Source organism: Microcaecilia unicolor, chromosome 5, assembly GCF_901765095.1.
Source record: "Microcaecilia unicolor chromosome 5, aMicUni1.1, whole genome shotgun sequence".
NCBI lineage: Eukaryota > Metazoa > Chordata > Amphibia > Gymnophiona > Siphonopidae > Microcaecilia > Microcaecilia unicolor.
The window spans coordinates 13,529,007-13,542,695 of NC_044035.1; the positions used below are offsets into that span (position 1 = coordinate 13,529,007).

Sequence of the window (13,689 nt, forward strand, 5' to 3'; positions counted from 1 at the left end):
GGGCGACCCTCAGATAAGGACACCCATCTCCCGATTTGTGTTGAAAGATGGGCGCCCTTCTCTTTCCATTATGCCCCTGTAAGCGTATTCTATATACCGCGCTTAAATCTAGGTGCAGATTATAGAATACACTTAGGTGGAAATGTATTCCATGCTGATTTTTTTAGGCGCATGCATGTTGTTACAGATACCTATGTGTGAGCTGCACTGTGCACTTTCCTGTCTCATTGGTATTTACCTGCACTGTGTACTTCTGCATTTCATCCAGGACAAATTCCACCTCCTTGGAAGTCGTTAACGAAGCGAGGTTCCCACTTAAATTGTAGCAATAAAGTTTTGCATTGTCGTAGCTCTCCCGGCTAGAATTTATACGCAGACAGGCATCCCCAACATGACTCCAACCCTCGCCGCACAGGTGAGCTGCAATTCAAATCACAGATCATTAAAACTGCCTGTTTATCTTCTAGGTGAAATGCAAAACTTAACAAAAGTAACTAGTTTTTAGCAGTGATAATGTGCTGTACAGTAAATGTCAGATGTAGAAAAAAAGGTCATTTCTTTTTCAGTTTGATGCTTTCATTAAGAAAGTGGCTCACAATCAAAGAGAGAAAATTGGAGGTCCATTTTAGTAGGTTATGGAGAGGGGAATTAAGATATTCAGACATATTCAATTCCTCCTGTATTTAAAAAAGACTGCCAAACATGAAGCCTTTTGCAAAATATCTATAAGGACAACAGCAAAATACATAGGTATTTCTTAGGGAGCAGGGACTTAAAAATTTAAAAACACAAACAAAAAGTATTCAGAGCTCTGCAAATTGCTGAAGCAACACAATAAGACAGCAGGCCCCAGGTCAAGCTTGCTATCTGTTAAAGGGACCAGTGGAGGGAGAGGAACCAAGACCCCCAACCTCCTTGACTTTTCAAGACAGCCATCCTACCACCCCCTAACCCCCCAGCGTCCTTCCACCCACCCTTAGCAGTAATGGTCAGAGGAAGCCATTTTATTCCCGGGTTGCCACCCACTAGATACTAGGGAACCCCTGGTAAAAACTATGAGAGGGGGAGGCAATAAGGGTTAGGGTGGGAACAGGGCAGTCTATGGAATTCCAAGGGTCTTGGGAGTCTGTGCAATGTGAAGCAGGTTTTCCTGGGGGAGGGGGGCGGGGGGATGCCATCAAATTTTTACACCTGCCCCTTGTTAGTGAACCTCCCAAGTCTAAACTGGGAACTAGCAAGTGCACGTGTCTTCATGGAGGTGCCTAACAGCCTAAGGGTATTTTTTTTTTAAGTCTAGACATCTTAATACATAAGTACATAAGTAATGCCACACTGGGAAAAGACCAAGGGTCCATCGAGCCCAGCATCCTGTCCATGACAGCGGCCAATCTAGGCCAAGGGCACCTGGCAAGCTTCCCAAACGTACAAACATTCTATACATGTTATTCCTGGAACTGTGGATTTTTCCCAAGTCCATTTAGTAGCGGTTTATGGACTTGTCCTTTAGGAAACCGTCTAACCCCTTTTTAAACTCTGCCAAGCTAACCGCCTTCACCACGTTCTCCGGCAACGAATTCCAGAGTTTAATTATGCATTGGGTGGAGAAAGATTTTCTCCGATTTGTTTTAAATTTACTACACTGTAGTTTCATCGCATGCTCCTAGTCCTAGTATTTTTGGAAAGCGTGAACAGATGCTTCACATCCACCTGTTCCACTCCACTCATTATTTTATATACCTCTATCATGTCTCCCCTCAGCCGTCTCTTCTCCAAGCTGAAAAGCCCTAGCCTCCTTAGTCTTTCTTCATAGGGAAGTCATCCCATCCCCGCTATCATTTTAGTCGCCCTTCGCTGCGTACTGTAAAATAGATGTGCATGCATATTTGAGAACCACACCCCCAGCGTGTCCCTGCCATGTCCCCTTTAAATCTCTGAACCTAAGGGACATACACAATGAAACAGAGACTTTCTAACATCTTTATTTGGATTTGCATATCAGCTAGACACGTTAACGCCTTTATTTAGACAACTAAATGCTTCTAAAATGACTTCCTTTACGAGCACAGCTGTGACCACTTCAGGACTCCCTTGGAGTATGCTAAAGGTTCCTTTACATAACGTTACCATCACAAATACTCATTTCAGATTTAAACCTTTAATTTAAACATAATTTTAGACTTTAATATAAATTCAAAGATTGTTTTAATTATTATATTCTCTCTGAGCTCATCAGAAATGAGAAATAATGAATATACAGTATCAATACTGAGATCTTGAAGAAATTTTTACTATGCATAACTGTATATGTAATATGTGCTTTTAAAAAAAAGTTTTTTTTAAAGAAACTTAACAAAAAGTGTTTTGTTTTATTTGATGTAAGTCTCATATAACGAGATGAATTATACGTATGAAAATGTTTATTATATATTTTTTCCGATGTAAGTCTCTTAAATATAAATGTAGATAAATTATACGTTTGCAAATCCAGTGATTTGATTTATCTTATTTTCATTCATGTTGTTAATTTTTTTCTGCATTTATGTCACTTCATTTTTTAATGTATTTATGTCACATGTATTTTATATAAAATTTCCTCTTTTAAATGTTTTTTAGACTCCTGAGGCAGGCCTGTGGCCGAAACACAGTACTGTGTCAAGTCTATAATAAAGTTTATTCTACTTTACATCACTTTAGTCTCGGCGTCCTGAAGTCATTGGTCCATTTCCCACTTTGTTTTTCTATATCTGTACCCCTTGGGATTTTGTGTTCATCCACTCTGTGGAGAGCCTTCCTTGAAAAGATTGTTTACATACAGTGGCACCTTCACTAGACCAAAATATGAATCTGTCATAGATGATATTATACAAAGGTCCCTTCTTCAGATGATCTCAGCATAGAATAGTAAATACTAAGGTTTGCCACAAAGACTTATAAGGGTAGCCAGCTAAACCTTAAAAGGCATAAAATCTGCCTTTTAGTGCAATATCTAAAATCACAAATAGGAAAAGAATCCCTGAAATCATAGACTCCCAATGGTTCTATTCATGAGAATGACTCTGCAATTGCCCAGCAATTCCAATCGTTTATATAGATGTGAAATATTCTTTACAACCTACCTCTTTCAAGAATTCACCAAGCCTCTCAGTCAACCATTAGTCCCACCTTCTTTACTCCAAAGCCTAGACAATGCGCTTACTGGACAAGAAATCCTAGAAGCTATTAAAGCTACATATAGGAAAGACCCCAGATAATGAAGGGTTTAATGCAGAATCTATGCGGCATTCTCAGATATATTAATTCCTAAATTATTACTCCTCTATATAATTCTTTACTAGCAGACGTTCCAAACAAAGGCTCATTTCTGGAATCCAAAGTAAGAGTTATCCCAAAGCCTGAAAAGACGATTCTAAGTTAAACACGTCTGAATGGTGGAATCATTTCTGCTCTATCAGGATATATGAAGAAGCAGTGGCCCTTTAAACAGCATGTTTCTAACATCCTGAAAGTATGGGCACCTCTGGACACAATCTGTAACAGTTTAGAACCCATTATGTTTCTTCTTTTGCATTTAATTGTACAGCGGTCTTTAAGTATCTAATTTGCAACTTTGTTAAGTTTTAATTTCTCTCCACAATATTCAGCCGGCGGCGGTCACCATTTTTTTAAAACACTGATCGTCGCCGGCTAAAGTATCCCCCAATATTCAATGCAGGGTCGTGTCTGGGCACCAGCACTGAGTATCGGGGGATAATTGTGGACGAGCTACACCCGGCACTTATGCAGCCCCGGCTGAATATCGGGCCAGCTGGCCCGCATAACTTTTTTTTTCTTTTTTTTAAAGCCCCCAATCCCCCTCAAGCTACCCCCTCCCACTAATGTCCCCTCTTTCCTCTCCCAGCCCACGTCAAGACACCTCCTCCCCCCGGATGACAGCCCCAAGCTGTGTGGACAGGCCCTCCCCCCGGCCCATGATACAGATGTTCAAATATTTGAAAGGTATTAATCCGCAAACTAACCTTTTCCAGAGATGAGAAGGTGGTAGAACTAGAGGACATGAAATGAGATTGAAGGGGGGCAGACTCAAGAAAAATGTCAGGAAGTATTTTTTCACGGAGAGAGTGGTGGATGCTTGGAATGTTGGAATGCCCTCCCGCGGGAGGTGGTGGAGATGAAAACGGTAACGGAATTCAAAAATGCATGGGATAAACATAAAGGAATCCTGTTCAGAAGGAATGGATCCTCAGAAGCTTGGCGGACATTGGGTGGCAGCACCGGTGGTTGGGAGGCGGGGCTAGTGGTTGGGAGGCGGGGCTAGTGCTCGGCAGACTTATACGGTCTGTGCCCTGAAAATGGCAGATACAAATCAAGGTCAGGTACACACATAAAGTAGCACATATGAGTTTATCTTGTTGGGCAGACTGGATGGACCGTTCAGGTCTTTCTCTGCCATCATGTACTATGTATCCCTGGTGGTCCAGCGGGGTTGTTGGGGGCACACCCTTACGCTGGCGCTAGGTTCCGAGCATCAGCCCATGGGAATGGCGTAATAGTGAGAAAGAGCATACCCTGACTTTGTTATATGCAGACTGTATCTCAAAACAGTGCTGCCTGCCACCTTGCTCTACACACTAACCTCTGAATTCTATATATGGCACTCAAAATTGCAAACACAAATTTGGGCACCCAGCTAAATTTTTCCGTTCGGATTCAAAAGGGGGATTGGCCAAAGGAGGAGCATGGTTGGCTCAGGGGCATTCCTGGAATTTCCAAGCGGTGTTGCAGAATAAGGCCGATCCTTGCCTAATTTAGATGTAAGGGGATTTACACCAGGTTTCACGTGATGTAAATTCTCACACCAAAACTTCAGCACAGATCCCAGCACCAAATGATATTTTATAAATGGTGTCCAACTGGGAACAAACACCCTTTATAGGGCTGCCGAGAGACTGAGCCGGGCCGGGGCCGCTGCTGCCAGCCCTCCCAGGACGCCGCTGCCGTCCCCTGGACTGCCACGTAGCCAGACCACAAAAATCGGGGGGGGGGGGGGGGGCCGGCGCAGAGCACAAAATAGGGGGCTCGTTTTGTCCCACCTCCCTGCCCCCTGCCGCAACTCCACATACCTTGGCTGGTGGGGGTCCCCAAGGCCCGCCAGCAGAAGTCTTTCTCCAGCGCTGTTCTCCACCGCACTGCCTGCCCTGCGGCTGCTTTTCCCCTCACGTTGTGACATTTTAAAAAACGCTATCGACCGGTATATGTTGCTATGTTAAAGAAAACAGGTGCCTGTTTTTCTTTGTTTTTTGATAGAATGGTAGCGAAAGTGGAGGAGAACGCACCTACATTTAGGCATGACCACTTATATCAGCCATATAGCTGGTGAAAATGCCTGTGTATAGACGTATCCATGAACACGTGTAAATTATAGTATACTATCCTTTACGAGCACTGCACCCAAACTCTATCCATGCACACCACTACAGTATGGAACATACTGTTTCTCTTCTGTAGATCAGGTCTTTTTGCCACCTTATACTAGGTGGCTCCTTTTAGAATTACCTCCAAGATGCTCTTATATTGAGTTTTTGTTTGACGTTTAATTTGTTAAGTTTTTATTTCGGGTTAAGTAGCTCCGGAAAGCTATGAACTGCAGAAGCAGGGAATGTTACTTTCAGGAGTACCAGTAGTGGTTATTAGTTTTAAAAAGATTTTTCTTAGGCTTTCAGTCTCCAGATTACATGTCATTTAGAGTGGTACCTGTTCCGTGGTTCTCTTTTCCTTGTATCGCATTAGCTTTGACCTAGGTGTTTCAACGGAGGATACAATTTTCTTGGAGATGACTTTGGAGTGACAGCACTTTTCTTTTGAAGAATTCAGTTAGAGCTTTCAGGTGTTTATGCCTGTCTCATGGGTCAGAGATAATACAATGGTACCGACATATAATGGATTTCTTTTATACGAGAGATAGGAAAACTGGAGCTGTCATGGTAATTGTGTCTGCCATTCGGTTTCCTGTATAAAGATGTTCCTAGATGTCCACTGATGATTCAGACTGCAGTGTCTAGAAAGTTAACTATTTCCATAGAGTGGTCCATTTTCAGTCTGCTTGTGAGATGGAATGCATTAAAGTAATTTGTTTATTTATAATTATTTATTTACCATATTTCTAGCCTGCTGAGCCTAAAAATACACACTCTGAGTAGGTAACGAGTAAAGAAGACAAAATATAATCGTGCACTTCAAAAATCTAATAAAAAAAATACATAACATATTAATGAACCTGCTCACCAAAGTGCAGTAAGGTTCTACTATTAAGTACGTTAATGACAAACTAACATGCATTATTGGCAAAACCTTCACTGGTAATGTGCTTGGGTGCCATGTTGAGGGGAAGGAACTGCAATATTATGCATTTCCACCCAATAATGAACAGCAGTTACTATGGAAAGTGTTGTTCAAAGTACAAGGTCCACCACTGAGACTCCTGTTCCTTATAGATGAAACTTGTAATGAGCTCCCCAACCCGACTTGCTGGCATCAATTGTCACCACCTCCCATTGTGTTATCAGAAAGGTAAATCTAACAGTCAAATTTCTGGAAGACAACCAGCAATGCATATTCCATCTGGCAACCAGCGTCCAAGGAAGATGAAGGTCGTACTTCTGTGAGACCGGAGAGAAGAGATTCCTGTAATGGATGCATATGAGCCCTTGCCCATGGCCAACTTCCATCGTTGACATCATTGACCCTAAAACCTGGATGTAGTCCCAAACTCTGGGCCTGTCATGACTGAAGAGAAGATGAATCTGTTCAACCAGCTTCGACCTCCTGCGCTCCATGAGGAAAATCCTCAAGTAGATCCAAGATCCGTGACCTTGCATCTACTTTATTCATTTAAAGTTGTATGTGATCTCAAAAAATTTGTCTATCTCTGAATAATGAACATCACGAGACTCCTGAAGCACGTTTTTTCATGCCAAAACACAACAGTTGTGTCACGTTGATTGAGTTGTTCCAATAAACATCACCTTTTTGAACTATCCACTCCCTTGGTTTATTGGAAGAGCCAATCTACCCTACTCCTTGGTTTCTCTCTTGCTGAGGCACATAGGGATTGATCGTTCCTCCACTTTGTGTGGTTGTCACCACTTACCACATGGTCATTTCGAGGGGGGGGAGCACTTACCTCCACCCACTGAGGTGGCAGTAAGGGCTCCCACTCTAACCTGGCAGTGTACGGTGCTGCCCAATTACCGCCATCTCAGCACCGGTGCTTAAAAAATAGAAAATATTTTTGTAGCTCCGGAAATGGCATGAGCTAGGGATGTGAACTACTGCCGGGCTCCTGCGGTAACCCGGCGGGTACTTCCATATTGGTGCGCAGCAAGCCTTTAGTAAAAGGGCCCCTGAGAGAGTACAATAATATGTGGTGTATAACAATTATAAAACAATAAAGCAAGCTGAAGAGTAGTAAATCACCGGGACCTGATGGTATTCATCCCAGAGTATTAATAGAACTAAAAAATGAACTTGCGAAGCTACTGTTAGAAATATGCAATCTGTCCCTAAAATCGAGTGTAGTACCGGAAGACTGGAGGGTAGCCAATGTTACTCCGATTTTTAAGAAGGGTTCCAGAGGAGATCCGGGAAATTATAGACCGGTGAGTCTGACGTCGGTGCCGGGCAAGATGGTGGAGGCTATTATTAAGAATAAAATTGCAGAGCATATACAAAAACATGGACTGATGAGACAAAGTCAGCACGGATTTAGTGAAGGGAAGTCTTGCCTCACCAATCTAATGCATTTTTTTGAGGGGGTAAGCAAACATGTGGACAATGGGGAGCCGGTTGATATTGTATATCTGGATTTTCAGAAGGCGTTTGACAAAGTGCCGCACGAAAGACTCCTGAAGAAATTGCAGAGTCATGGAATCGGAGGTAGGGTATTATTATGGATTAAGAACTGGTTGAAAGATAGGAAGCAGAGAGTAGGATTGCGTGGCCAGTATTCTCAGTGGAGGAGGGTAGTTAGTGGGGTCCCGCAGGGGTCTGTGCTGGGTCCGTTGCTTTTTTTTTTTTTTTTTTTTAATTTTTATTTATAATTTCAACATTTTATACAAGCATTCAATCTTGTTCAAGAAAAACAGAATATATATGGTAATTAATAGGAAATAAGACTCTCCCCTCGTACTCTAAGGGAGGTATAAAGAACATAATATTTTCAATTCTTTCCTAGACCACCAAAGGAAGGGGGGCATAACATTAATGATGGAATTTAAACATGTGGTAAACAAATTTTAAATGAATATGGCCTGGATAGACTCCACACTTTTATATATTAATCCTGATCTTATATTTTTTTTTTTCGGACACTATCTGGTTATCTTTTTCATATCCAAAAAGACTCTCAGCTGTTCCGGTTCAAAGAACACATATTTTTTATCTAAGTAATTTATCATACATTTACAGGGATATGACAGAATGAATCTTGCCCCAAGCAATCGAGTTTCTTCTCTATAAGCTAAAAAAGCTTTTCTTCTATCTTGTGTGGTTTTCACCACATCTGGATATATCCATATCTTTTCTCCAAGAAACATTTTAGTTGAGTTTTTAAAATACATTTTCAATATGGCATTCACATCCTGTTCAAAGACTAATGAAACAAGCATAGTTTTTCTAATTTGAATTTCAGTAACTGATTGTTCCAGGAAGGCTGTTAGATTTTGTAAATCTCCTGGAGTCTTCAATTTTTCTCCCCTTTTCAAATCTGGTAAGTAATATATTTTGTTAATTGGGGGAATCAATTCTGGGGAGTATAGAAGATTTTCCATAAGAAATTTTTTAAACAATTCCTTCGCATTAAATTCAGAGGAAACAGGAAAATTCAAAAACCTTAAGTTTAAACGTCTATTATAGTTTTCAAAGTATTCTATCTTTCGATGAATTGCCATCTTATCCTTAATAAGCATATCAGATTTCTCTTTCAAAGTACTTAAGTCTTGTTGAACAGCTATATTAGTCTTTTCAGATTCTTTTTTAAAGGTATCCAACGCCGAAGTTACCAAGTCTAATTTACTCACGATTGGGGTTACAACGGACGTTAATGTCTGTATCGCTGTCCAGATAGTGTCCAAAGTTACCGCCTCGGGGGTCTTAAACTCCACTTTATTCTGTTGTTGTCCCAGGGCCTCATTTTGAGCTCCGGTGTACAGGTCTTCTGTTTCGCCGTCTTCCGACGTTTCTAGAAGTCCTAACCCACTTCTGAGGCCTACTGGGCAAGGCGGAGGGTTAATTTCCGGCGAGGATAGTGAGGTCTCAACTCCCCGTGGAAAAGACGATCCACCTTCGTCCTCCACTGCGGGGAAACTCAAGCCGGTTCTTCGTGGAGTGCTGGCGGCAAACCTCTCCATCGTCGTCTGCACTAGGGCGGCATCGGGAATTTTCACCGGTAAGCCCTTTACCACCCCTTTCCGTTTGGTGTGAGGCATTTTTAGGAAACTTTGCTGTTGCAATCGTGCACCTAGGGAAAGTCAGCGTCGGTGTTGAGCGTCTGCCAATCCGTCCGCCATCTTGGAACGCCCCCTATCTTCGGGTCCGTTGCTTTTTAATGTATTTATAAATGACCTAGAGATGGGAATAACTAGTGAGGTAATTAAATTCGCCGATGACACAAAATTATTCAGGGTCATCAAGTCGCAGGAGGAATGTGAACGATTACAGGAGGACCTTGCGAGACTGGGAGAATGGGCGTGCAAGTGGCAGATGAAGTTCAATGTTGACAAGTGCAAAGTGATGCATGTGGGTAAGAGGAACCCGAATTATAGCTACGTCTTGCAAGGTTCCGCGTTAGGAGTTACGGATCAAGAAAGGGATCTGGGTGTCGTCGTCGATGATACGCTGAAACCTTCTGCTCAGTGTGCTGCTGCGGCTAGGAAAGCGAATAGAATGTTGGGTGTTATTAGGAAGGGTATGGAGTCCAGGTGTGCGGATGTTATAATGCCGTTGTATCGCTCCATGGTGCGACCGCACCTGGAGTATTGTGTTCAGTACTGGTCTCCGTATCTCAAAAAAGATATAGTAGAATTGGAAAAGGTACAGCGAAGGGCGACGAAAATGATAGTGGGGATGGGACGACTTTCCTACGAAGAGAGGCTGAGAAGGCTAGGGCTTTTCAGCTTGGAGAAGAGACGGCTGAGGGGAGATATGATAGAAGTGTATAAAATAATGAGTGGAATGGATCGGGTGGATGTGAAGCGACTGTTCATGCTATCCAAAAATACTAGGACTAGAGGGCATGAGTTGAAGCTACAGTGTGGTAAATTTAAAACGAATCGGAGAAAATTTTTCTTCACCCAACGTGTAATTAGACTCTGGAATTCGTTGCCGGAGAACGTGGTACGGGCGGTTAGCTTGACGGAGTTTAAAAAGGGGTTAGATAGATTCCTAAAGGACAAGCCCATAGACCGCTATTAAATGGACTTGGAAAAATTCCGCATTTTTAGGTATAACTTGTCTGGAATGTTTTTACGTTTGGGGAGCGTGCCAGGTGCCCTTGACCTGGATTGGCCACTGTCGGTGACAGGATGCTGGGCTAGATGGACCTTTGGTCTTTCCCAGTATGGTACTACTTATGTACTTATGTACTTATTCCTTTCATATCTTCCTCTTGTTTTCTCCCGAGACATGTTGGCCAGTTATAAATGGAAAATGTCTGTATCTGACACCAAGCATGTGAAGAAGAAAGAATTAAGACAGATGGGGCCTGGTGAACAACTTCCTGTTTCTGTGATTCTGTCATTTGGCAGTGTTAATAAAGAAAAAGTAATAAAAGCATAAATCCCTTAAATCTCTTCCTCAGTTTCAATTTCTGTTATAAGAAAGAAGGGCAGAATGAGAAGAGAGACACTTTAATATTATGTTTTGACAGCCCTGTGCGATATTTATTTTTTTCAGAGTTTATAACTTTGAAAGTCCTTTTCATTTGTGCAATGAAATGTCTATTTTTCTCAGCAGAGTGGGGAACACCATTTCCTCAGAATGTGGCCAACGTGTAGAGCCAGGCCATGGCAATCAATAGGTTCAAGGTTCTTTATTTCTTGATATACCACCAAAGGGTGCTACTCATCATAACGGTTTACAATAATACAATAAAACAGGAGAGGTCATAGTAGGAAGTGAACACAAAACAATTAATGGAAGTAAAGGGGAGGAGGAGAAGACACAGGAGGAGTTCTCTGATAAGGTTCTATCAGAAGCCAAAGGCCAACAGGCCTAGTGTCCCAACCGCTAGACTCCACACCAAGGGGCTGCAGGCAAGGCCCAAGTTCATGTGACAGGCCCATATAGTTGTCTAAAAATATAACTGCTTTCTCAGTTGTACCATATACTGAAGTGAGGTTTATCATCCAGGGCACCGAGTACAAATATATTCTATAAAAGAACATGGACACCCACTTTCCTATGTAGAAAAATTGACTAATTGGGTATTTGTACGCCTAACAGATGGCAAATTTTGGGTGGGTCTAAGGGCAGAATGAATGGGTTCGAAATGCCACTCCTCCCACAACTCAACTTAAAATATAAATACCTGAACTGGCAGGGATCCCTAAGCCCCACCTCAAAGGCGCTTTGAACGCCCTTCTGCCAAGCTCAGCAGTTAGCAGAAACACTCCTGAGCCACCGATGCTGGAACCTCGCTGGTATTCACGAGGCGTCAGCATCAGTGGGTAGAGGCAGTGGCTGTCCAGTCCTCCAATCCCGGAACATCTCTCCCTCCACTTCCTACAAGATCAATGTAAGGAGCTTTGGTCCACCAATAAAACAGCCTCTCCACACTGTATAAGAGGACATGTATTTCTTTTTCTAGCGGTCCAGTCTTGCACTGAATACAGACCGCCTTCTTGGAGTTTTCATTACAATTTTTTCCAGCACTGCATTTGGCCATTTAAATCGCTTGTGCAGGGTAATCCACGGATATTCACTGGCACGTAACTGACTGAATATCAGTGTGAACCCCTTTGCAGCTCCCGGAAAGCTCACTGTGCTGTAAGGTCATTTGTTCCCAACTGGATAACAGCATCAGTATTAGAATCCGAAAGGGCCCTTTTACTAAGCCGCGTAGGCACCTACGCGCATCAATTCTGAGTTACCGCCCGGCTACTACGTGGCTCTTGCGGTAATTTAAATCTTGACGCTTGTCCACTAGACATGCCGGAAAATATTTTTACTTCTGGCGCGAGGGCGGTAATCGGCATTTTACGCATGTAGACCATTACTCCCCTCGTGAGACCTTACCACTAGGTCAATGGCTGGAGGTAAGGTCTCAGACACAAAATGGATGCACGGCAATTTTTCATTTTGCTGCATGTCCATTTTCGGCAAAAATTTTAAAAAGGCATTTTTTTACAGGTGCGTTGAAAAATGATTCTGCGTGCGCCCAAAAAACGCGTCGACACTATCGCAGGCCATTTTTCAGCGCGCCTTTGTAAAAGAATCAAGTGGAGGGGCATAATCGAAAGGGACGCCCGAGTTTTGCGGAGGACGTCCTCACAAAACGTCCCGGTGGAGGGGCGGGGAAACCCGTATTATCGAAACAAGATGGACGTCCATCTTTCATTTCGATAATACGGTCAGGGACGCACAAATTTTGACATTTAGGTCGTCCTTAGAGATGGTCATCCCTAGACTTGGTCATTTCTGATTTTTGGTGATAATGGAAACCAAGGACGCCCATCTCAGAATCGACCAAATGCAAGCCCTTTGGTCGTGGGAGGAGCCAGCATTCGTAGTGCACTGGTCCCCCTCACATGCCAGGACACCAACCGGGCACCCTAGGAGGCACTGCAGTGGACTTCATAAAATGCTCCCAGGAACATAGCTCCCTTACCTTGTGTGCCGAGTCCCCCAACCCCCCCCCCCCCCCACACACACACACAAAACCCACTCCCCACAACTGTACACCACTTATGGGTGCATCGACCTGGTATTGCAGTACTTCTAGGCATGGAGCTGAGTATGACATTTGAGGCTGGCACAAAATATTTTTAAAAATGTTTTTTTAGGGTGGGAGGGGGTTAGTGACCAGTGGGGGAGTAAGGGAAAGGGAAATGGGACTTGATATACCGCCTTTCTGAGGTTTTTGCAACTACATTCAAAGTGGTTTACATATATTCAGGTAATTATTTTGTACCAGGAGCAATGGAGGGTTAAGTGACTTGCCCAGAGTCACAAGGAGCTGCAGTGGGAATTGAACACAGTTCCCCAGGATCAAAGTCCACTGCACTAACCATTAGGCTACCCCCCGATTCTCTCCAGTGGTCATCTGGTCAGTTCGGGCACCTTTTTGTGGCTTGGTCGTAAAAAAAACAGGACCAGGTAAAGTCATCCAAGTGCTCATCAGGGACACCCTTTCTTTTCCCATTATGGGTCAAAAACGTCCATGTGTTACGCACGCCCAAGTCCCGCCTTCGCTACGCCTCCGACATGCCCCCGTGAACTTTGGTCGTCCCCGCGACGGAAAGCAGTTGGGGACGCCCAAAATCGGCTTTTGATTATGCCGATTTGGGCGACCCTGTGAGAAGGACGCCCATCTTCCAATTTGTGTCGAAAGATGGGCGTCCTTCTCTTTCGAAAATGTGCCCATTAGTCTCTTTTCTGATTATAGTCAGTGTTTGCCTGTTGTTCTTGTTAGCTGAG

At 43.2% G+C, this 13,689-nt stretch overlaps 1 protein-coding gene across 1 annotated transcript in view; it reads right to left on the reverse strand.

Annotated features, from left to right (window-relative positions):
• The window catches only part of ATRNL1 (attractin like 1), a 1,590,902-nt gene that overhangs the window by 1,034,913 nt on the left and 542,300 nt on the right, over window positions 1–13,689 (reverse strand). Inside the window, 1 exon segment of the mRNA XM_030202658.1 lies at window positions 239–420. Coding sequence (XP_030058518.1) covers window positions 239–420 — 182 coding nt within the window.